Here is a 24,104-nt window from a genome sequence, read left to right as displayed (position 1 = left end):
AAGCGCACACATGACCAAAATGTGAATGTTAACTAGATGCACTGTGACAACCCTGTGAGAGGCTTTGAAAAAACAATCGTTTTGGTTATTGTAATTTACATACTACAGTCTGGGTTATGTAAACTAACCACAATTCTATAAATAAGTTATATCCCAAATGTGCTCTTGGAATTTGGAATAAGCTGTAGTAACGTATTAGGGAGTTGTAAGCTAAATGTACACCCCCAGTAAAAGGCGATTAGAATTACTCAGCCAGATCCAGAATTAGGAAAGTGTAATCACTGCTCAGACGTAGATGTCATGTTTTGGGGGAGGCCGTCTTGGAAACAGGAGACACAGTCTTGACCAATAGTGGAGGGTCAATATGCTGGTCTAATACCGTCTCCAACTGCCCCGCAGTCGCCTTTTATTCCTGTGCCATTTTTATCCGCTTTGCAGGCAGATTTTTAGTGCATTAAGTGCTCGGTCCAGAAACAACAGTGTGGTTTGTCCGTGCCAAAAGCCTCCTCACTAGGTAGATGAAAGTGAGCTTGTTTTTGGCAGGGCACACAGGCCTTGGCACCTCTTCAGGTAGGAGTAAAAGAGAACTCTTAGTTTGCAGAGCAGAGAGGTTTGTGTGTGTGTGTGTGTGTGGGAGATATGTGCTTTGTCCTCTCCTCTACCATGGGCTCATGTTTTGCCTCATGTGGGCTTATTTTAGGGATACTGCTCACTGAAGCAACCTCTAGGCAAAATTGGTGGGCGCCTTTTTATCAGAATTCATGCCTCTATTGCACAGTACTATACAACAGGTGTGGACTCTTTGTGAGGAATTAGTGTATTGATCATGAGTAAGAATATAATAGAATGGTTGACTAAACTAAAATCACACTTCTCTATGTACCCCACAGCATGCATCCAGCAGACACTGTGGCCAGCCAAGCACAAACCAGGTATGAACTCAATAAAATCCGCTATGCAGTAGCTAGATAATGTGTGGAGACACTATATGCATGAGAACTAATTTGACACGGCACTTTACTGACAAAACCCATGCCACCATTTTGAATGATCACAATAACCATCAACCCTATCACAAACCCAACACAAATCCATTCCATGTGAACGATCACCTAGCTGACAAAACGCATCCACGAACATGTCTACCACACCTTGACAACCTTCAAAGGGTAGATAGACGTAGCATGTGTGCGGTGCAGTCAGAGCTTTGCCCCTCAGTAAGGACCTGTCTTGTTAGTGTTCGTCGTCCGATCGTTCTCAGGGCGACAGCGTGCGTCAGCGCCATGGAGACGGTTGCCGTGTTCCGGTGCAACACCACCTCTTCATCAACCTTAAGAGTTTCACCTACAACGCCATCAGCGAGGAGGCAGACGTCTTCTTCTCCCTCTACGACACCCGTGACAACAAACAGATCAGGTATATGCACAGGCAGCACTAAATAAGCACACACAGGACACATGAACACAAACTCTACAGGCACATGTGCAAAAGCAAGCGGGGCAGTTACTTGAGAGGGAGCCACAGGACATCTTATTTTACTTCTACGGTACATGTGACAATGAGCAGAACGGGTGCTGGAGGGAGGGCTGCAGGACACACACAGCAAACATACAGGACGGGGACACACAGAACTCGTACACACACAGGGCATGCACATGCAGAACACACACACACACTCAAACAACCCAAGTCGAGCAGGTGCCAGAGGGCATAGTAGACACACACCACACCCACAACATGTCACCTTTACTCAGCGCAAGGCCTTTCCCTCATGTGACCCATTTACACCCCAGACAGCACCACATTGTAAAGCTCAAGGTTTCTTACACTTGCAAAATAGAATGATCTCAACGGGACTACTTGGTTAAATGAGGATTAAATGAAAGACAATGTGCCTTGATTCATGTACTGTAACATATGTCTTCCTCCTCAGTGAGAAGTTTATGGTGAGACTGAACAAAAATGGAGGGCCAAAGAACCCAGAGAAGGTGGACCGTCTGTGTGCTCTCTTCACGGTAACTCTCCGCTCTCCACCCTTAGATGATGGCTCATAGGGTTTTACCTTAGATGAGCTATTCTTAGATATGTTATTCAACAGCAACCACGGTAAAACAGCAACAAATGTAAGTAAATAATGTGTTGTGTACGTAAACACATGCCTCACATCAATGTACTTTGAATATGCTACAGTATTTTCTTGTTAATAGTGGGTTTATGTTTTATTTTTAGGATCTGAGCAGTAAAGACCTGAAGAGAGACCTGTACATTGTAGCACATGTCATACGAACTGGTACGCTTATGTGAGATGGAGAAACAGAAATATCACAATGTTCATTCCAGGAAACCTTGGAAAGTAAGCATCCCTCATATAGAGCTAATGCTTTGTTTTTGATGTTGTTGTCTCCAGGTCGTATGTTGTTGAATGACTCAAAGAAGGGTCCGCCCCACGTGCAGTACAGGAGACCGTACGGCTGTGCTGCTCTGGCCATGAGTGACGTGTTCCACACTATCACTGACCTCAAAGAGGAGAAGGACTTTGTGCTCAAAGTTTACACGTGAGTCACTGTCTGATCCTGACTCGCCTTCTACATTTCAGTCATTTATCAGATGACCTGATCCACAGCGACTTACAATGTATTTATTTATTCGACAGGGGGCAACGCACATGAACTAACATTCAAACTAAAGTTTTTCAAAATACTAAACTGCTCTTTTGCTGATACCGCACACTATAACTGAACACTGTAGTGTGTCATCAGCCTTTCACAAAGATATCTCTGTTAAAATGACAGAAGAATGATCTCTGGAGACAACGCCATTGGCTGTCATTCTGCTGTTTTTACCGAGGCATGAATGTTCTACCAATGTTGTGTGAATGTCCCCTACCAAGCGCTTGACTGTTTTGATGTGTTGTGCACTTGGACCAGAATGATAATGAAGTGTCCTTTGGAAAATCGATATCTGCTCAACCAGGGCCTAAGATTGTGCTCCTGGTGTGATGTGAATCTGGCTCCCTCTGTTAGGCACCACTCAAGAGACACTCCTGTACCCCCGCCAAGCAATGAAGAGATTAGAGAGGCAGAGAGACAGGAAGACTGAAAGGCAGAGAGAAAGAGAGAGAATGTGTGTGTGTGTGTATGAGAGCTTGATGGAGATGACACTTAGACAAATGAACAAAGTTGGAGGGCAAAGTTTGAGGAGGAGTAGAAGGGGAAAATAACACCGAACGAAGCATTCTGACTCAGCGACTCAACAGATAGCTATAGCACATCTCTCACTGTATGTCCTCCTTCTTTCTTCCTCCATCTCTGTCATTTTCAGGGGCCTGTATCATGTGTGTTGGATGTGGCCTAGCCCGACACTACTGATTCCTACTGTGGCACTGATGCTCTTTTCAATGCCCTTTCCCCCAACATACACTACAGGGCCAAATGTATGTGGACACCTGCTCGTCAAACATCTCATTCCAAAATCACGGGCATTAATATGGAGTTGGTCCCCACTTTGCTGCTATAACAGCCTACACTCTTCTTTCCACTAGATGTTGGAACTTTGCGGCGGGGACTTGCTTCCGTTCAGCCACAAGAGCATTAGTGAGGTCGGGCATTGATGTTGGGCGATTATACCTGGCTCGCAGTCGGCGTTCCAATTCATCCCAAAGGTGTTCGATGGGTTGAGGTCAGGGCTCTGTGCAGGCCAGTCAAGTTCTTCCACACCAATCTCGACATACAATTTCTGTATGGTCCTCGCTTTGTGCACGGGGGCATTGTCATGCTGAAACAGGAAAGGGCCTTCCCCAAACTGTTGCCACAAAGTTGGAAGCACAGTATTATCTACAATGTCATTGTAGTCCACCTGTCCCCAGTCCACCTGGCCTTGCTGCTATTCTAGTTTCAACTGTTCTGCCTGCGTTTATGGAACCCCTACCTGTCCCAGACCTGCTGTTTTCAACTCTTAATGATCGGCTATGAAAAGCCAACTGACATTTATTCCTGATTACTATTTGACCATGCTTGTCACTTATGAACATTTTGAACATCTTGGCCATGTTCTGTTATAATCTCCACCCGGCACAGCCAGAAGAGGACTGGCCACCCCTCATAGCCTGGTTCCTCTCTAGGTTTCTTCCTAGGTTTTGGCCTTTCTAGGGAGTTTTTCCTAGCCACCGTGCTTCTACACCTGCATTGCTTGCTGTTTGGGGTTTTAGGCTGGGTTTCTGTACAGCACTTCGAGATATTAGCTGATGTACGAAGGGCTATATAAAATAAACTTGATTTGATTGTAGCGTTAAGATTTCCCTTCACTGCAACTAAGGGGTCTAGCCCGAACCATGAAAAACAGCCCCAGACCATTATTCCTCCTTCATCAAACTTTACAGTTGGCACTATGCATTGGGGCAGGTAGTGTTCTCCTGGCATCCGCCAAACCCAGATTCGTAAGTCGGACTGCCAGATGGTGAAGCGTGATTCATCACTCCAGAGAATGTGTTTCCACTGCTCCAGAGTCCAATGATGGCGAGCTTTACACCACTCCAGCAAACGCTTGGCATTGCGCATGGGGATCTTAGGCTTGTGTGCGGCTGCTCGGCCACGGAAACCCATTTCATGAAGCTCCCAACGAACAGTTCTTGTTCTGAGGTGCTTCCAGAGGCAGTTTGAATCTCGGTAGTGTATGTTGCAAAAAATATATATTTTACGCAATACGTGCTTCAGCACTAGGTGGTCCCGTTCTGTGAGCTTGTGTGGTCTACCACTTCGCGGTAGAGCCGTTATTGCTCCTAGACGTTTCCACTTCACATAACAGCACTTACATTTGACTGGGCAGCTCTAGCAGGGCAGTAATTTGACGAACTGACTTGTTGGGAAGGTGGTATCCTATGACGGTGCCACGTTGAAAGTCACTGACCTTTTCAGTACTACTGCCAATGTTTGTCTATGAATATTGCATGGCTGTGTGCTCAATTTTATACCCCTGTCAGCAACGGGTGTGGCTGAAATAGCCGAATCCACTAATTTGAGGGGGTGTCCACATACTTTTGTATATATAGTGTATCTTGCCTTGAAAAGGCTTGATACCGTACACTAAAGATATTGTGCATTATAAAATGAACCATTTTTGTGATGATGATTATAATTAGCCCTTTGCACATGTCTCAGAAAAAGCAAGCAGAGTTGTGAGCACAGAGCTGCCTCATAAACTGTCCGCTCCGATAAGGCTCCAGCATGTGCGTTTCCCCCCATGCCTCTCCCAGGGGCCCTTGGGCCTCCTCTCCTAGTGGAGAGGAGAGAACTTGCTGTCACCTCAGCTTAGTGGCCTGTGAGTTTGTGGTAATATGCTGCTTGATAGCGTGTCCCCCAGCTGGTACCTTTTGTCCAGGAGGAAAACGCTTCTGGGACATGCTGTTCAGTTAGTCCCTCGGCAACCGTCCAAATCTCTCCATCTGTCCCCCTCTAATGCGTGTGTCGTTAATGCTTCGCTCCATCTTCTCTTTTTCTCCAGATGTAATAATGAGAACGAGTGGTTTCAGATCCACGAGAACATCATCCGCAAGTCCAGTACCAAGTACTCAGCTCCTAGCACCAACTATGGTACATATGATGACATCATTCAGGACTGTACATCTGTGGGGTCAGTTCCATTTCAATTCAGTCAATTCAGGAAGTAAAAATTGGAAATGAGTCATCCTCATCGAAGATAAATGGCAGTTTTCAATTCTTGAATTTAAATGACAATCTCCTAAATGGACTAAATTGAAATGGAATTCTAGGACATTATGTTGTTAAAGGGTGTGAATTACCAACTAAGAAAGAAGGTAAGGTGTAAAGAACGTTTTAGACATGTGTTATGAGATGCATAACATCTTCTCTCCTCGAAGATTGAGTATTGATCACCATGACCGTGACAATCAGCATTTAAGGTTAAGCGGAAGGAAAGGGCTGTTATTATTGATGTTTAACTGCGTATGTACAGGAGATAGAGGATATACTGTATTATCTGTGGTTAGGTATGTCAGTTCAAACAAACGTACGTTTTAGTTTGACTGATAGAATGTCTGCACTACAAACATCTTTATGTCCCTCTGTTTTTTTTCTGCGTCTCTCACTGGTATATTTCTGCAGCATCATGTGAGTCACTGACTTCAGTCATCTTGTCTTGCTCCAAAACCCTTCTCTGTTTTTCTATTCCTAATACCACCCAACCACTTTTTCTCTCTCCTATTCCTTGCTCTGACTCCCATCTCTCCATCCATGCTCCTGTCTCTACCTCCCCCGCACTCTGATTAACGTCCCTTAAATACCCCTCTTTTCTTCCCTCACCCTCTCTCTTTCGTTCTCTCTCTTCTCTTTCTCTCCTTTTTCCTTCTCCTCCCTCCCTCTATCGTCCTCTTCCTCTTTCCCCCCCTTTTGCTCGCGTGCTCCCTCCTTCCCTCCCTCCCGCCTTCCCTCCCCAGGCCTCATCATCTCTCTACAGCTGCTGCGGGGGGAGCTGGATCAGATCAGGAGGGAGAACCAGGCTGTGTTCAGCAGGTCCCTGGCCATCATGCGCAAACTCGGCTTCTCTGATGTCATCATGCCAGGTGAAGGGTAGGGGGTAGGATGATAGAACCTGGCCTTGTTCAGCAGGGCCCTGGCCATTTACACACAAACTGGGCTTCCCTGACGTCATTGTGCCAGGTCAGGGGTAGGGAATAGGGAGTAGGGCAGGGATCATTAACTAGATTCAGTCATGGTGCGATTTATTCTTGAGCGGATGATCAGGGGGCCGGAAAATATGAACAAATCATTTGAAGACTGCAAATTGACCGCAAAAAGCCCAAACAGATATAATATTGGACTAAAACATAATCCTTTCAAAATTTGTATACGATCAATTTTATTTTGTTACTTAACTTTAACTCTGCATTGTTGTAAAATGACCCATAAGCATTTCACTCTTAGTCTACACCTGTTGTCTACAAAGCATGTGATAAATAACTTTGATTTGATCACATACAGTTAAGTCGGAAGTTTACATACACTTAGGTTGGAGTCATTAAAACTCGTTTTTCAACCACTCCACAAATTTCTTGTTAACAAACTATAGTTTTGGCAGGTCAGTTAGGACATTTACTTTGTGTATGACACAAGTCATTTTTCTAACAATTGTTAACAGACAGATTATTTCACTTATAATTCATTGTATCACAATTCCAGTGGGTCAGACGTTTACATACACGAAGTTGACTGTGCCTTTTAAACAGCTTGGAAAATTCCAGAAAATGTCATGGCTTTAGAAGCTAATTGATTTGCTAATTGACATCATTTGAGTCAATTGGAGGTGTACCTGTGGATGTATTTCAAGGCCTACCTTGAAACTCAGTGCCTCTTTGCTTGACATCATGGGAAAATCTAAAATTGTAGACCACCACAAGTCTGGTTCATCTTTGGGAGCAATTTCCAAACGCCTGAAGGTACCACGTTCATCTGTACAAACAATAGTACGCACGTATAAACACCATGGGACCACGCAGCCGTCATACCCTCAAGAAGGAGACGCATTCTGTCTCCTAGAGATGAACGTACTGTGGTGCGAAAAGTGAAAATCAATCCCAGAACAACAGCAAAGGACCTTGTGAAGATGTTGGAGGAAACAGGTACAAAAGTATCTATATCCACAGTAAAACGAGTCCTATATCGACATGACCTGAAAGGCCGCTCAGCATGGAAGAAGCCACTGCTCCAAAACCGCCATAAAGACAGACTAAAGTTTGCAACTGAACATGGGGACGAAGATCGTACTTTTTGGAGAAATGTCCTCTTGCCTGATGAAACAAAAATATATGGCTATTATGACCATTGTTATGTTAGGAGAACAAATGGGGGAGGTTTGCAAGCCAAAGAACACCATCCCAACCGTGAAGCAAGCGGGTGGCAGCATCATGTTGTGGGGGTGCTTTGCTGCAGGAGGGACTGGTGCACTTCACAAAATAGATACATCATGAGGAAGAACATTATGTGGATATATTGAAGAAACATCTCAAGACATCAGTCAGGAAGTTAAAGCTTCCAAATGGACAATGACCCAGAGAATACTTCCAAAGTTGTGGCAAAATGGCTTAAGGACAACAAAGTCAAGGTATTGGAGTGTCCATCACAAGCCCTGACCTCAATCCTATAGCAAATTTGTGGGCAGAACTGAAAAAGCGTGTGCAAGCAAGGAGGCCTACAAACCTGACTGTTACACCAGCTCTGTCAGGAGGAATGTGCCAAAATTCACCCAACTTATTGTGGGAAGCTTGTGGAAGGCTACCCAAAACATTTGACCCAGGTTAAACAATTTAAAGGCAATGCCACCAAATACTAATTGAGTGTATGTAAACTTCTGTCCCACTGGGAATGTGATGAAAGAAATTAAAGCTGAAATAAATCATTCTCTCTACTATGACATTTCGCATTCTTAAAATAAAGTGGTGATCCTAACTGACCTATGACAGGGAATTTTTACTCAGAATAAATATCAGGAATTGTGAAAAACTGAGTTTAAATGTATTTGGCTAAAGTGTATGTAAACTTCTGACTTCAACTATATGCGCGGGAATACTTTGGAAAAGATTTCCAAAATTAAAATGACTTGGAGCTGATTTGCTGGTGTTACAGTCTTTTATGTCACAAAATAATTGTCCAATAGTAATGCTTTTTGGGGGCTCAGAAAACTGGTAGGGAAGGCAAATAAAATCACCCACGGGCCAGTAGTTGGGGAACCCTGAGGTAGGGGATAGGGTGTTAGGGGGTAGGATGACAGAACCAGGTTTTCAGCAGGGCCATCACATGCAAACTGGGTATCCCTGACATCATCTAGCCACAAAGTCAAAATTGGCTATATCGTAAAAATGTGATTTTTGGTCTTAATTTACTGTTAGGGTTAGCAGTGTGGTTAAGGCTATGGTTAGATTTAAAATCAGATTTTAAGATGATAGAAATAGTAGAAATAGGCGGGGTTTATGACTTTGTGGCTGTCGACCGGAGTAGCTGGTAGGGAGGGGTTCCAGAAACTATGGCTAGTGTTTCGTTCAAGGGAAGTGAATAATTAGGTGAGCGAACCAAATGTTCAGAAGGACACCAGTTGGACACCAGACACCAAAATGCTCACAACCAGATGTTTCACTTGAAATAAACACATTTCAGTTAGGTCTGTACTGGGGAGAATGTAGGCAGTTGTTCTATACTTCTGACAACATTTTGGTCAGAGGCTAAAACCATGACCATTTGTAAACAAATAACTGAGGTCTTCAAAGAATAAAGGAGTTAAAGGACAATAATGTAAGTTGTGTGTGCGCTTTTGTGAGATGTGTGCATTTCTCTCACATGTTTATTTCAACTTGTTTCATCATTCGGCATCCCTCTTCTAGGCCTCAATTGAGATTAATACTACAGTGTGCACACACACCACACACCACACACACACAGAGTACCAGTCAAAAGTTTGGACACACTTACTCATTCAAGGGCTTTTCTTTATATTTACTATTTTCTACATTGTAGAATAATAGTAGTGAAGAAATAGTAATAAATCAAAATAGATTTTATAACCATATTTTTTAACCGGTTGAGAGAATGCCAAGAGTGTGCAAAGCTGTCATCAAGGCAAAGGGTGGCTACTGAAGATTCTAAAATCTAAAATATATTTAGATTTGTTTAACACTTTTTTTGGTTACTCCACGATTTCACGTGTTATTTCATAGTTTCGATGTCGTCACTATTATTCTACAATGTAGAAAATAGTGCAAATAAAGAAAATACCTTGAATGAGTAGGTGTCCAAACCTTTGACTGGTACTGTAAATAACAGTAATCTGATTTTATAAATAACTGCAATATCTTCTTTCACTGTAGTCATTTATATATTTTCCATTAAGCACTGACCTCACAAGGGGTGCTGAGACAGTTACATTACATTACAGCTCAGGAGGGCAATTTTTGTTGTTGTTGACAAGAACAATAATGTTTGGTGTCATCGCTGCATCCTTATTCATAATGTTCACACTCATCTGTGCCACCCCAGGATCACATGGGGCTCAGGTAAATTATAGAAGAAGACAAAAACAGAGTATAATTGAAGGTAAACGAACAATCCCGCGCTCATGAAACTCCCATTCGCAGCACACGGGGGACAGGTTTTGTACTAGGCTTGGAAGGCCTATTCCTCTGAACTGTAGTGACATTGTATCTGGGAAGACCTGAGAGAATAGTCTCAAACTGAACACTGTGTTAGTGCCTAACATCATGGTTTGACTGTGTCCGTATCCTAGGTGACACTCGTAATGACCTGTACCTAACCCTGGAGCGTGGGGACTTTGAGAGGGGGGGCAAGAGTGTCCAGAAAAACATTGAGGTCACTGTCTATGTGCTTTACGCTGATGGGGACACACTCAAGGTAAGAGAGAACATTTCTGTTGGTTTGTCGTAATTGTTTGGGGATTTTTTATTTCAATCATTTGATAGACTATAACACCATTATACATCCATTCATTTATTTATCCATCCATCTACAGATGTTGAATCTTTATTTGACCCATTTCATGGCAGGAGGAAAATAGTTCTACAGCATGAGGAATTGATAATCTGAAGAAATATGTAGAATCGCTGCCAGGGGGCAGCTGGAAGCAGTGTTTGTATACAATGCACTACCGTACCAACATTGTACCTTAGCGTTCAGACACACCAATAGTGTTTGCTGGTCAAGAGTACTTAGCACCTCTGAATGTAATTTGCGAACAGAGTGCACACTGCAAGAAAAATCGCGGTAGTCAGGCACCTACAGCGGGTGGTACCTAAAACACAGCGCGCTGAACGAATGACAGACAAAAGCTATATTCAAATTCTGTGCATGTGTGCGAGCCTTAACTGCAGGTCCACTGGGCGCCACTACAGCACGTCTCATGTGGATTATAATAAATGGTCATAAAGTGAGCTCCAAAAGTAATGGGACAGTGACACATTTTTTGTTGTTTTGGCTCTGTACTCCAGCACTTTGGATTTGAAATGATACGACGACTATTAAAGTGCTGACTGTCAGCTGAATTTTTTGAATATTTTCATCCATATTGGGTGAATTGTTTTCGAAATTACAGCACCTTTAATACATAGTCCAGCCATTTTAGGGGACCAAAAGTATTGGGGCCAATTCACTTATGTGTATTAAAGTAGTACAAATGTAAGTATTTGGTCCCATATTCATAGCACACAATGACTACATCAAACTTGTGACTATACACATTTGTTGGATGCATGTTTCAGATTGTTTTGTGCCCAATATAAATCATTGGTAAATAATGTTTTGTGTCATTTTGGAGTCGCTTTTATTAGAAATAAGAATAGAGTATGTTTCTAAACACTTCTACATTAATGTGGATGCTATTATGATTAAAGATAGTCCTGAATGAACCGTGAATAATAATGAATGAGAAAGTTAGACGCACAAATATCATACCCCCAATCATTTTTTTTGGGGGGGGTATGATATTTGTGCGTCTAACTGTCTCACTCATTGTAAACTCAGGGGAAAAAAGAAACGTCCTCTCACTGTCAACTGCGTTTATTTTCAGCAAACTTAACGTGTAAATATTTGTATGAACATGACACGTACCACAGACATGTGACCAACAGATATTGAATAGTGTATCCCTGAACAAAGGGGGGTGGTCAAAATCAAAAGTAACAGTCAGTATCTGGTGTGGCCACCAGCTGCATTAAGTACTGCAGTGCATCTCCTCCTCATGGACTGCACCAGATTTGTCTGTTCTTGCTGTGAGATGTTACCCCACTCTTCCACCAAGGCACCTGCAAGTTCCCGGACATTTCTGGGGGGAATGGCCCTAGCCCTCACCCTCAACAGGTCCCAGACGTACTCAATGGGATTGAGATCCGAGCTCTTCGCTGGCGATGGCAGAACACTGACATTCCTGTCTTGCAGGATATCACGCACAGAACGAGCAGTATGGCTGGTGGCATTGTCATGCTGGAGGGTCATGTCAGGATGAGCCTGCAGGAAGAGTACCACATGAGGGAGGATGATGTCTTCCCTGTGACGCATAGCATTGAGATTGCCTGCAACGACAACAAGCTCAGTCTGATGATGCTGTGACACACCACCCTAGACCATGACGGACCCTCCACCTCCAAATCGATCCCCCTTCAGAGTACAGGCCTCGGTGTAACACTCATTCCTTCGACGATAAACACGGATCCAACCATCACCCCTGTTGAGACAAAACCGCGACTCGTCAGTGAAGAGCACTTTTTGCCAGTCCTGTCTGGTCCAGCGACGGTGGGTTTGTGCCCATAGGCGATGTTGTTGCCGGTGATGTCTGATGAGGACATGCCTTTCAAAAGGCCTACAAGGCCTCAGTCCAGCCTCTCTCAGCCTATTGCGGACAGTCTGAGCACTGATGGAGGGATTGTGCGTTCCTGGTGTAACTAGGGCAGTTGTTGTTGCCATCCTGTACCTGTCCCGCAGGTGTGATGTTCGGATGTACCGATCCTGTGCAGGTGTTGTTACATGTGGTCTGCCACTGCGAGGACAATCAGCTGTCCGTCCTGTCTCCCTGTAGCTCTGTCTTAGGCGTCTCACAGTACGAACATTGCAATTTATTGTCCTGGCCACATCTGCAGTCCTCATGCCTCCTTGCAGCATGCCTAAGGCACGTTCACGCAGATGAACAGGGACCCTGGGCGTCTTTCTTTTGGTGTTTTTCAGAGTCAGTAGAAAGGCCTCTTTAGTGTCCTAAGTTTTCATAACTGTCACCTTAATTGGCTACCGTCTGTAAGCTGTTAGTGTCTGGGAAACAGTTTAAACCCTTTACAACGACCATTCCACAGGTGCATGTTCATTCATTGTTTATGGTTCGTTGAACAAGCATGGAAAACAGTGTTTAAAACCTTTACAATGAAGATCTGTGAAGTTATTTGGATTTTTACGAATTATCTTTGAAAGACAGGATCCTGAAAAAGGGACATTTCTTTTGTTTGCTGAGTTTATAAGCATTGGAGTCAACATGGGCCAGCATCCCTGTGGAAAGTTTTGGACACCTTGTAGAATCCATGCCCCAAAGATTTGAGAATGTTCTGAGTGCAAAAGGGGGTGCAACTCAATATTAGGAAGGTGTTCATAATGTTTTGTACACTCAGGGTATACTGTAGATCTAAAATATCATGGGCTGTTTTATTTTTATTTTTTTTAAGTCAGTCGCGCTCCATTCCATAGGCTGCCTCATTATTCTCTATTTCATATTTTCTTTACATCTGGTATTATAGGCCTGTGTGTGATTCGTTTTGATAGGCTATAGTTTAGGTGTAGTCTACTGTATGGCTGCATTTTGGATACACTTGACAGCTGGCACTGGTCTGAATTTACTTGACTGCCCCTGGTGAGAAAGAGACCATATCTAAATCAGTGAACATACTGCATCTAAATCACAGGGCTCGTTTAAATTTGCTGATACGCAGGAACATTTGCCGCCACAAAATAGTGATCAAATTAAGAGTACCCTTCCTCTCTCTGTTCCCACCATCAGGACTGTATCAGTCTGGGTAGTGGGGAGCCCAACACAAGTGAGCACCGGTCCTTTGTCCTCTACCACAACAACAGCCCTCGCTGGAGTGAGATGATCAAACTACCCATCCCCATAGACCGCTTCAGAGGATCACACCTGCGCTTCGAGTTTAGACACTGCTCCAGTAGGTCAACAGCTCTAGACATGACTTACAACATATTGTTGTTATGAACTTGATAGCAATACAGAATTGTGTATGGTATTGCCTATGCTGTGTAGATGGTATAAACTATTCGCTAACGCCTTTTGTGTCTCTCCTCAGCTAAAGACAAAGGGGAGAAGAAGCTGTTTGGTTTTGCCTTCACTCCTCTGATGAGGGAGGATGGGACCACGCTATCAGACGAGAGCCATGAGCTCTATGTCTATAAGGTGGGGCCACACAGACATGCACCAATGCTTGCAAATGGCAGCTATTCCACATTATTCTCTGTCGTTTCTATCTAACACATGTCTATGTTGTGCCTCTGTTCCCCAGTGTGATGAGAATGCCACGTTCAGTAACCAGGGCCTGTACCTGAGCATGCCCTGCTGTAAGGAGGACTTCAACAGCTGCCCCAACCTGCCCTCTACCCTGCCCTTCCAGAGGAACCCCAAGGAGACCTTCTGGGTCTCCACACAGCTGTGCTCCACCAAGCTCACCCAGAACGGTACGGCCAACACTGTGCATCTCACCACACTCACACAGCGCTGTAACAGAGCTTTGATTGTCCTAGCCTCTGTCTTTAGCCAGAGCTTTACATCTATTTCTGTTTATTCTCTGTTTCCAGTGGACCTCCTGGCCCTACTGAACTGGAAAGCCCACACTGACAGGGTGTTGGACATCCTGGGCAGACTACGCCACATCAACGGAGAGGAGATTGTCAAGGCAACACTCTTTTAGTCAATCAATACATACATCTAGGAAAACGGCGTCTTGACTGTTTGGCCAACCACTAACAGATCTGTGACTAGACATGTTTTTGGGGAACTATGATGATGAAATGATTGAGCTGGCTCCTCTCTCCTGCAGTTCCTACGAGATGTCCTGGATACACTGTTTTGTCTCCTGGATGACAACACCGATAAATACGGACCGCTGGTTTTCCAGTCATTGGTAGGTCAAAGATGGAGAGATCAACCTCATTCAATGTAATGGAATATAGTGCATGTGTATGTGTTACTACATGTGTGAGAATGTGTGCATGTGTGTAACTACATCATAATCTCATTTTCTCAATTATGGCTAAAACCTATCTTTTGTTTTCCTCTCTGTCTGTCTTTTTGCCCTCAGGTGTTTATCATCAACCTTCTCAGGGACAGTCGTTTCTACCACTTCCGGCCTGTTATGGAGGCCTACATACAGAACCACTTTGCAGGAGCTCTGGCCTACAAGTAATGTGCCACGTATACCATTTAAACTGCTTCTATTGGTTGAGAGGTCTTGATGTCAGCATTATGTTCTTGAGTGGAAGCCATAGCAGTTTTTGTTTTGCTCATAACGTATTATACAAGATTTGTCTTGCTCTCTGCAATAATACAGAATTATAGTATGATGCTAATGTGCATTTTCTTTGTCTTACACACTTTACTCTGTGTTTTTGTAGAGAGCTAATCCGCTGTCTGAAATGGTACATGGACCGCTCTGCTGAGGTTGTCAGACAGGACCACATCCAAGAGGCCATGAAGGTAAAGCTCACATCAGGACATGAGAGGAGGTCTGGACAAACGGAGTGAACCTTCACACTGTTAGACACTCCCAACATGCTTTTCTTTACCAAACATGCAACATTTAGACTTCACGCCTATAGATGAAAGGAAATAGGACATGACATAACATAACACAACAGAACACATACTATAAAATAATGGTATTTTACATGTAATTGAATGTTGTTCCGTCCTCTGTCCACCCTGCAGGCTCTGGAGTACCTGTTTAAGTTCATCGTCCAGTCTCGGATCCTGTACTCGCGGGCAACCTGTGGTATGGAGGAGGACCAGTTCAGAGCCAGCATCCAGGAGCTCTTCCAGTCCATCCGCTTTGTGTTGAGTCTGGACAGCCGCAACTCTGAGACCCTCGTCTTCACACAGGTCAGAACATCAAAACGTCATGTCTGTCTTGTATATAATGTAGCTTGTCTTTATGCCAGAAGGCTGAAGTGTTATAGTTCTTGACCTTGGGTATTGTCCTCCTCTTCTACATAGAAGACCAGTCAAAATGCACTGATTTGTCTATCTGTTGCTTGCATGTAATGCATTTGTCATTTGTATAATTTTATTTTTTGCTCTGATTCCTCCTTTTACTGTTGTCCCATCCTTGGCTTGCTCTTGGACAGTTTAGGGGTGTGATCAACTGCATGCCTTTCTATGGTAGTCATGCTCCAGGGGTCTCTCCTGTCTCAGTAAGTCACAGTGCCACCTTGTGTTGGTGACCCAGTGCAGCAGTTGCTCTCTGTCAGCTTGTAAACCTCCCTCAATCAGACATGCGTCACACTGCCAGGTCCATACTTGCGAACTCTTGCTTAAACCGGAGGTTTAGACCTTTTGTTTAAAACGGCTACCTCCGGTTTAAGCAATAGTTTGCGAGTATGGACCCGCCCTGTTTATGTTTCTTCTTTTTATAGGACATTTTAAGATTTAAGTCTCTTTACGCGCCCTGTATGGATGTTACTATAACTACCTTACCGATGGCATAGTGTCATTTATAGAAAGGAGGAATACGAATGATCTAAAGGCCTGCTCCTCTCTCTCTGCCCTTCTCTCTTTGTCGCTCTGTCTCCCTCTGTCGGTTCCTCTATCTCCCTCCCTTCTTCTCTCTTCTACTTGACCCTGTCAGGCGGCGTTGTTGAACAGTTTCCCAGACATTTTTGATGAGCTGCTGCAGATGTTCACAGTGCAGGAGGTGGCTGAGTACGTCCGGGGCACGTTAGGGAGCATGCCCAGTACGGTGGACATCGGCCAGTCTATGGATGTGGTCAAACTGCAGTCCATCGCCCGCACCGTCGAGAGCAGGCTCTTCTTCTTCCCTGGTAAGACTACAGGACAACATTTACATTTACATTTAAGTCATTTAGCAGACGCTCTTATCCAGAGCGACTTACAAATTGGTGCATTCACCTTATGATATCCAGTGGAACAACCACTTTACAATAGTGCATCTAACTCTTTTAAGGGGGGGGGGTTAGAAGGATTACTTTATCCTATCCTAGGTATTCCTTAAAGAGGTGGGGTTTCAGGTGTCTCCGGAAGGTGGTGATTGACTCCGCTGACCTGGCGTCGTGAGGGAGTTTGTTCCACCATTGGGGTGCCAGAGCAGCGAACAGTTTTGACTGGGCTGAGCGGGAACTGTACTTCCTCAGAGGTAGGGAGGCGAGCAGGCCAGAGGTGGATGAACGCAGTGCCCTTGTTTGGGTGTAGGGCCTGATCAGAGCCTGAAGGTACGGAGGTGCCGTTCCCCTCACAGCTCCGTAGGCAAGCACCATGGTCTTGTAGCGGATGCGAGCTTCAACTGGAAGCCAGTGGAGAGAGCGGAGGAGCGGGGTGACGTGAGAGAACTTGGGAAAGTTGAACACCAGACGGGCTGCGGCGTTCTGGATGAGTTGTAGGGGTTTAATGGCACAGGCAGGGAGCCCAGCCAACAGCGAGTTGCAGTAATCCAGACGGGAGATGACAAGTGCCTGGATTAGGACCTGCGCCGCTTCCTGCGTGAGGCAGGGTCGTACTCTGCGAATGTTGTAGAGCATGAACCTACAGGAACGGGTCACCGCCTTGATGTTAGTTGAGAACGACAGGGTGTTGTCCAGGATCACGCCAAGGTTCTTAGCACTCTGGGAGGAGGACACAATGGAGTTGTCAACCGTGATGGCGAGATCATGGAACGGGCAGTCCTTCCCCGGGAGGAAGAGCAGCTCCGTCTTGCCGAGGTTCAGCTTGAGGTGGTGATCCGTCATCCACACTGATATGTCTGCCAGACATGCAGAGATGCGATTCACCACCTGGTTATCAGAGGGGGGAAAGGAGAAGATTAATTGTGTGTCGTCTGCATAGCAATGATAGGAGAGACCATGTGAGGATATGACAGAGCCAAGTGACTTGGTGTATAGCGAGAATAGGAGAGGGCCTAGAACAGAGCCCTGGGGGACACCAGTGGTGAGAGCACGTGGTGCGGAGACAGATTCTCGCCACGCCACCTGGTAGGAGCGACCTGTCAGGTAGGACGCAATCCAAGCGTGGGCCGCGCCGGAGATGCCCAGCTCGGAGAGGGTGGAGAGGAGGATCTGATGGTTCACAGTATCAAAGGCAGCCGATAGGTCTAGAAGGATGAGAGCAGAGGAGAGAGAGTTAGCTTTAGCAGTGCGGAGCGCCTCCGTGACACAGAGAAGAGCAGTCTCAGTTGAATGACTAGTCTTGAAACCTGACTGATTTGGATCAAGAAGGTCATTCTGAGAGAGATAGCAGGAGAGCTGGCCAAGGACGGCACGTTCAAGAGTTTTGGAGAGAAAAGAAAGAAGGGATACTGGTCTGTAGTTGTTGACATCGGAGGGATCGAGTGTAGGTTTTTTCAGAAGGGGTGCAACTCTCGCTCTCTTGAAGACGGAAGGGACGTAACCAGCGGTCAAGGATGAGTTGATGAGCGAGGTGAGGTAAGGGAGAAGGTCTCCGGAAATGGTCTGGAGAAGAGAGGAGGGGATAGGGTCAAGCGGGCAGGTTGTTGGGCGGCCGGCCGTCACAAGACGCGAGATTTCATCTGGAGAGAGAGGGGAGAAAGAGGTCAAAGCACAGGGTAGGGCAGTGTGAGCAGAACCAGCGGTGTCGTTTGACTTAGCAAACGAGGATCGGATGTCGTCGACCTTCTTTTCAAAATGGTTGACGAAGTCATCAGCAGAGAGGGAGGAGGGGGGAGGAGGGGGAGGAGGATTCAGGAGGGAGGAGAAGGTGGCAAAGAGCTTCCTAGGGTTAGAGGCAGATGCTTGGAATTTAGAGTGGTAGAAATTGGCTTTAGCAGCAGAGACAGAAGAGGAGAATGTAGAGAGGAGGGAGTGAAAGGATGCCAGGTCCGCAGGGAGGCGAGTTTTCCTCCATTTCCGCTCGGCTGCCCGGAGCCCTGTTCTGTGAGCTCGCAATGAGTCGTCGAGCCACGGAGCAGGAGGGGAGGACCGAGCCGGCCTGGAGGATAGGGGACATAGAGAGTCAAAGGATGCAGAAAGGGAGGAGAGGAGGGTTGAGGAGGCAGAATCAGGAGATAGGTTGGAGAAGGTTTGAGCAGAGGGAAGAGATGATAGGATGGAAGAGGAGAGTGTAGCGGGGGAGAGAGAGCGAAGGTTGGGACGGCGCGATACCATCCGAGTAGGGGCAGTGTGGGAAGTGTTGGATGAGAGCGAGAGGGAAAAGGATACAAGGTAGTGGTCGGAGACTTGGAGGGGAGTTGCAATGAGATTAGTGGAAGAACAGCATCTAGTAAAGATGAGGTCAAGCGTATTGCCTGCCTTGTGAGTAGGGGGGGAAGGTGAGAGGGTGAGTTCAAAAGAGGAGAGGAGTGGAAAGAAGGAGGCAGAGAGGAATGAGTCAAAGGTAGACGTGGGGAGGTTAAAGTCACCCAGAACTGTGAGAGGTGAGCCATCCTCAGGAAAGGAACTTATCAGGGCGTCAAGCTCATTGATGAACTCTCCAAGGGAACCTGGAGGGCGATAAATGATAAGGATGTTAAGCTTGAAAGGGCTGGTAACTGTGACAGCATGGAATTCAAAGGAGGCGATAGACAGATGGGTCAGGGGAGAAAGAGAGAATGTCCACTTGGGAGAGATGAGGATCCCAGTGCCACCACCCCGCTGACCAGAAGCTCTCGGGGTGTGTGAGAACACGTGGGCAGACGAGGAGAGAGCAGTAGGAGTAGCAGTGTTATCAGTGGTAATCCATGTTTCCGTCAGTGCCAAGAAGTCGAGGGACTGGAGGGAAGCATAGGCTGAGATGAACTCTGCCTTGTTGGCCGTAACATAACTTACACAAAATGAGTCTGTGAACACTTTGATGCTCCCAAAGTGGGAATTTAATAGGTGGTGTAACTGGGTCTTTGTCAGGACAAAAAAATCTAAAAGTCAAGGGTTAAAGCTGGTTAAATATCTTTCTACATTTGATCCTTCACTTTCTCCCCATCTCACTCGCTTTCCATACCCCCTCCCACTCTCTCCCCCTCTCCTTCCTTCTCTCTCCCCCTCTCCTTCCTTCTCTCTCCCCCTCTCCTTCCTTCTCTCTCCCCCTCTCAGAGTCTCGTAGTATCTTGCTGCCGGTGGTCCTGCATCACATCCACCTGCACCTGCGCCAGCAGAGGGAGCTGCTGATCTGCTCAGGAATCCTCACCAGCATCTTCTCCATCATCAAGACCAGCTCTATGGTACATCACATCACCACTGAATCTACTGTAGCTGTAAGGGTTGGAAGAATATGCCCTTAACTACAGATCAAGGATCAGATTACGCTACCCCCAGGCCTAATCATAATCATTAGGGGGATTAAATTATATCTGACCCTGTATCAGTGGTTAGCGGCTACTTTTCTGTACCATAACTGGTTACTAGTACATCTGCTGTACCTAGTAATCCTAGCTAAACATTTTTTCACATTTCCTGTTTTAAATGGAATTATATATGAGACGACTGAGTAGTTGGTAAAACGTTATACACTGCCAAGGCTTGTTAAGGCAAGCATAACACCATGTCATTGTTTAGACATTATTGTCAAGCCATTATTATGTAGGGCACTTCATGTTGAGGGATGATTTTATCTTTTAAATGGTCTGTCAAGCAGCTTATGCAAATACATTAATTAAATTCCCTGTCTCTCTTCTTCTCTACCACTGCTCATCGCTCCCCCTATTTTGTCTCCCCTTCTATCTCGGTCTTCACCTGTCTCCTCCATGACTTCTCTCCTTCTCTCTGTTTCTCTCTCCCTCTCTGTTTCTCTCTCCCTCTATTCCTAGGAGTCTTCTGTGCAGGAGGAGGTAGAGATGATGGTGGAGAGCCTGTTGGATGTTCTGCTCCAGACTCTGTTGTCCATCATGTCCAAGTCTCAGTCTCTGGAGACAGCTAGGGGGCAGCGCTGTCCCCAGTGCACCGCTGAGATCACGGTCAGCGATTCTCCTCTCCTACACTGTCTGGCTGGATCTTTATTCACTACATGGAACAGATACTGTATATATTTTGTAATGCATGTAACCTCTCTAATATGGGTGGGTTTCTGCCTATCCAGGGGGAGTATGTGTCCACTCTGCTGTCTCTACTCAGACAGATGACAGAGATCCACTTCCACCACCTGCTCAACAACTTCCACAGCAAAGAGGAACTCAAGGCGAGTGCTGCTGTGTCAGTCTCAGTCTGACAGAGGAACTTGCTAATCCAACACCAGCTAATTCATTTGTCTTCCAGGAGTTCCTGTTGAAGATCTTCTGTGTGTTCCGGAACCTGATGAAGCTCACCATCTTCCCCCGAGACTGGAGTGTCATGAGGCTACTGACCAGTCAGTAAGTCTGACTGAGATGACCTATAACACTGCCTTCATATTGCCTCCTATATGAGATAAGGGAACATATCCAACCACGAGATGACACTCTCCTGACTCTGATCCCATGTGACATCTATTTTTATCATAACGTTTTGCTGTCTCCTTCTGCAGTGTCATCGTGGCGACAACACAGTACCTGTCTCCGGCGTTACACAAGAACTTCTCAGAGGCGGATTTTGACTTCAAGGTGTGCCTCTGTAGAGAGACGAGAAGTGTCATGTTGAACAAGAGCAGTAAGCAAGTAAACGAGAGCCTTCAATATCCCGGAGGAGTCAACCCCGAACCTGCTGTTCTATCCATGTCTTTCTCTGTTTACGAAGGACTGTCTTTTATTTCTGTACATGGTTTCCTAACTACAGTATGTTGTTATTCTCTGATCTGTCTCCAGTCCAATGTGGCTGATTTTGTCCAACCTGGATTTATGCCTAGAGGGGAACTGCAAAACCTGATGGTGAACTAAGGGGCCAATAAAAAGGTGTATACAGTAGATAGAACTTTATTGGAATCAAAATACGGGTTGATGTTTGTGTGTGTGTGTTCTCTGTACCAGGTGTGGAATTCCTTCTTCAGCCTGACGGTCCTGTACATCAACCAGCCCAGTCTGCAGTTGGAGCCCCTGACCCAGTCCAAGAGGAAGAAAGTCCTGGACAAGTAAGGACCGCTGTTCAATGTCCATCAATTATATCCTGAAACACTCAGGAAATATATAGTTTAAAGACATTTCACACATCTACCTACGTGTGGTCACTCAGTAGCTAGTATTCTCTACATTCTCCCCATGTACCTTCTCTGCAGGTATGGAGATATGAGGGTGATGATGGCCTATGAGCTCTTCAGCATGTGGCAGAAGCTTGGTAAGATAACACTACATTCATATACAACTGTCTTGTCATTCTAGCCTTCAAGGATAATGTCATGTGTGTTTATAACATCTGTATTGTGCCCCCTCTGTGTGCTCCAGGTGAGAATAAGCCCCACTTTATCCCTGGAATGATGGGTCCGTTCCTGGGAGTGACGCTGGTGCCTCAGAGCGAAGTCCGGAATATCATGATCCCCATCTTCCATGACATGATGGACTGGGAGCAGAGGAAGAACGGCAACTTTAAGCTGGTCAGTACTGTCCCCTGCTGCGTGACACCACTCATCCTTTGTAGGCTTTGTATTACTACAGGTTATCACCCAATATCATAACTATGTTATGGATCTATGATTCTACTGCTATACGTGTCTAGGAAAATGTTGTGGTCATTGATTGCTTGATACACTAACCTCTGTGTTGTGTAGGTGGAAGCAGAGTTGATGGACAAGCTGGAGAGTATGGTGGCTGATGGGAAAGGGGACGGCAATCACAGAGAGCTCTTTGGCCTGCTGTAAGCACCAACAAACCTCAGTCTTCTATTCATACTCAATGCCAAATTGTTACTTGAGTGTGCTGTACTACTGTCGTTTTCTATGCTTCTGACTTCTCTTGGGTCTTTCTGCTGTGTCATTCAGGACCCAGTTGTTTGGGCCTTACCCCAGGTAAGTTATCCGTTTCTCAACAGCCCAAGCCTTAGCTCTACCACTATCATGGTCCTTTCAAACATATCAGTGCTTACAGTTCCATGTCCAATGTTACTGTGCACCAGTAACATAGAGCTTGTCTGTCTCTGTCTTTAGCCTACTGGAAAAAATTGAGCAGGAAACATGGAGAGAGACAGGCATTTCGTTTGTCACCTCCGTCACGAGACTGATGGAGCGCTTGCTAGACTACAGGTATTGTTACTACTGATTGATTGGATTACAGATCATAAACAACATGTTAATATCCTAACATTGACTATTGATAAAGGGATGTACTGTAGAGATGGGACATGACAAGCCTGCTCTGCTTTTAGGGACTGTATGAAAGGAGATGAGATGGAGAACAAGAAAATAGGTGGTTCTTCCAACCTCATGGTGAGGCATTTTATATTTATAGCCCTTCTTACATCAGCTGATATCTCAAAGTGCTGTACAGAAACCCAGCCTAAAACCCCAAACAGCAAGCAATGCAGGTGTAGAAGCACGGTGGCTAGGAAAAACTCTCTAGAAAGGCCTAAACCTAGGAAGAAACCTAGAGAGGAACCAGGCTATGAGGGGTGGCCAGTCCTCTTCTGGCTGTGCCGGGTGGAGATTATAACAGAACATGGACAAGATGTTCATAAATGACCAGCATTGTCAAAGAATAATAATCACAGTAGTTGTCGAGGGTGCAGCAAGTCAGCACCTCAGGAGTAAATGTCAGTTGGCTTTTCTTAGTCGATCATTAAGAGTATCTCTACCGCTCCTGCTGTCTCTAGAGAGTTGAAAACAGCAGGTCTGGGACAGGTAGCACGACCGGTGAACAGGTCAGGGTTCCATAGCCGCAGGCAGAACAGTTGAAACTGGAGCAGCAGCACGACCAGGTGGACTGGGGACAGCAAGGAGTCGTCATGCCAGGTAGTCCTGAGGCATGGTCCTAGGGCTCAGGTCCTCCGAGAGAGAGAAAGAAAGAAAGAGAGAAAGAGAGAATTAGAGAGAGCATACTTAAATTCACACAAGGACACCGGATAAGACAGGAGAAGTACTCCAGACATAACAAACTGACCCTAGCCCCCCGACACATAAACTACTGCAGCATAAATACTGGAGGCTGAGACAGGAGGGGTCAGGAGACACTGTGGCCCCATCCGATGATACCCCCAGACAGGGCCAAACAGGAAGGATATAACCCCACCCACTTTGCCAAAGCACAGCCCCCGCACCACTAGAGGGATATCTTCAACCACCAACTTACCATCCTGAGACAAGGCTGAGTATAGCCCACAAAGATCTCCGCCACGGCACAACCCAAGGGGGGGCGCCAACCCAGACAGGAAGATCACGTCAGTGACTCAACCCACTCAAGTGACGCACCCCTCCCAGGGATGGCATGAAAGAGCACCAGTAAGCCAGTGACTCAGCCCCTGTAATAGGGTTAG

At 45.6% G+C, this 24,104-nt stretch overlaps 1 protein-coding gene across 5 annotated transcripts in view; it reads left to right on the top strand.

The window, feature by feature from the left end:
• The window catches only part of LOC139556909 (dedicator of cytokinesis protein 3-like), a 77,775-nt gene that overhangs the window by 39,155 nt on the left and 14,516 nt on the right, over nucleotides 1–24,104 (top strand). For 3 of the 5 annotated variants that reach the window (XM_071371025.1, XM_071371023.1, XM_071371026.1), the window contains exons 8-36: nucleotides 891–932; nucleotides 1,238–1,416; nucleotides 1,934–2,015; nucleotides 2,230–2,290; nucleotides 2,408–2,555; nucleotides 5,500–5,588; nucleotides 6,452–6,577; nucleotides 10,288–10,412; nucleotides 13,552–13,714; nucleotides 13,853–13,959; nucleotides 14,066–14,237; nucleotides 14,358–14,455; nucleotides 14,600–14,683; nucleotides 14,861–14,961; nucleotides 15,174–15,255; nucleotides 15,487–15,657; nucleotides 16,403–16,595; nucleotides 19,830–19,957; nucleotides 20,543–20,689; nucleotides 20,812–20,910; nucleotides 20,988–21,082; nucleotides 21,235–21,310; nucleotides 21,674–21,774; nucleotides 21,919–21,977; nucleotides 22,085–22,233; nucleotides 22,408–22,493; nucleotides 22,618–22,644; nucleotides 22,783–22,878; nucleotides 23,001–23,061. In XM_071371025.1, the coding sequence (XP_071227126.1) occupies nucleotides 891–932; nucleotides 1,238–1,416; nucleotides 1,934–2,015; nucleotides 2,230–2,290; nucleotides 2,408–2,555; nucleotides 5,500–5,588; nucleotides 6,452–6,577; nucleotides 10,288–10,412; nucleotides 13,552–13,714; nucleotides 13,853–13,959; nucleotides 14,066–14,237; nucleotides 14,358–14,455; nucleotides 14,600–14,683; nucleotides 14,861–14,961; nucleotides 15,174–15,255; nucleotides 15,487–15,657; nucleotides 16,403–16,595; nucleotides 19,830–19,957; nucleotides 20,543–20,689; nucleotides 20,812–20,910; nucleotides 20,988–21,082; nucleotides 21,235–21,310; nucleotides 21,674–21,774; nucleotides 21,919–21,977; nucleotides 22,085–22,233; nucleotides 22,408–22,493; nucleotides 22,618–22,644; nucleotides 22,783–22,878; nucleotides 23,001–23,061 (3,147 nt within the window). The remainder of the gene's footprint in view (nucleotides 1–890; nucleotides 933–1,237; nucleotides 1,417–1,933; nucleotides 2,016–2,229; nucleotides 2,291–2,407; nucleotides 2,556–5,499; nucleotides 5,589–6,451; nucleotides 6,578–10,287; nucleotides 10,413–13,551; nucleotides 13,715–13,852; nucleotides 13,960–14,065; nucleotides 14,238–14,357; nucleotides 14,456–14,599; nucleotides 14,684–14,860; nucleotides 14,962–15,173; nucleotides 15,256–15,486; nucleotides 15,658–16,402; nucleotides 16,596–19,829; nucleotides 19,958–20,542; nucleotides 20,690–20,811; nucleotides 20,911–20,987; nucleotides 21,083–21,234; nucleotides 21,311–21,673; nucleotides 21,775–21,918; nucleotides 21,978–22,084; nucleotides 22,234–22,407; nucleotides 22,494–22,617; nucleotides 22,645–22,782; nucleotides 22,879–23,000; nucleotides 23,062–24,104) is intronic. The other 2 variants (XM_071371027.1, XM_071371024.1) reach the window with 2 other exon arrangements.

The sequence above is a fragment of the Salvelinus alpinus genome, chromosome 28 (genome assembly GCF_045679555.1).
Source record: "Salvelinus alpinus chromosome 28, SLU_Salpinus.1, whole genome shotgun sequence".
Taxonomy (NCBI): Eukaryota; Metazoa; Chordata; class Actinopteri; order Salmoniformes; family Salmonidae; genus Salvelinus; species Salvelinus alpinus.
Note: the sequence above shows the minus strand (reverse complement) of the source record. Positions and strands in the feature narration are given on the sequence as shown.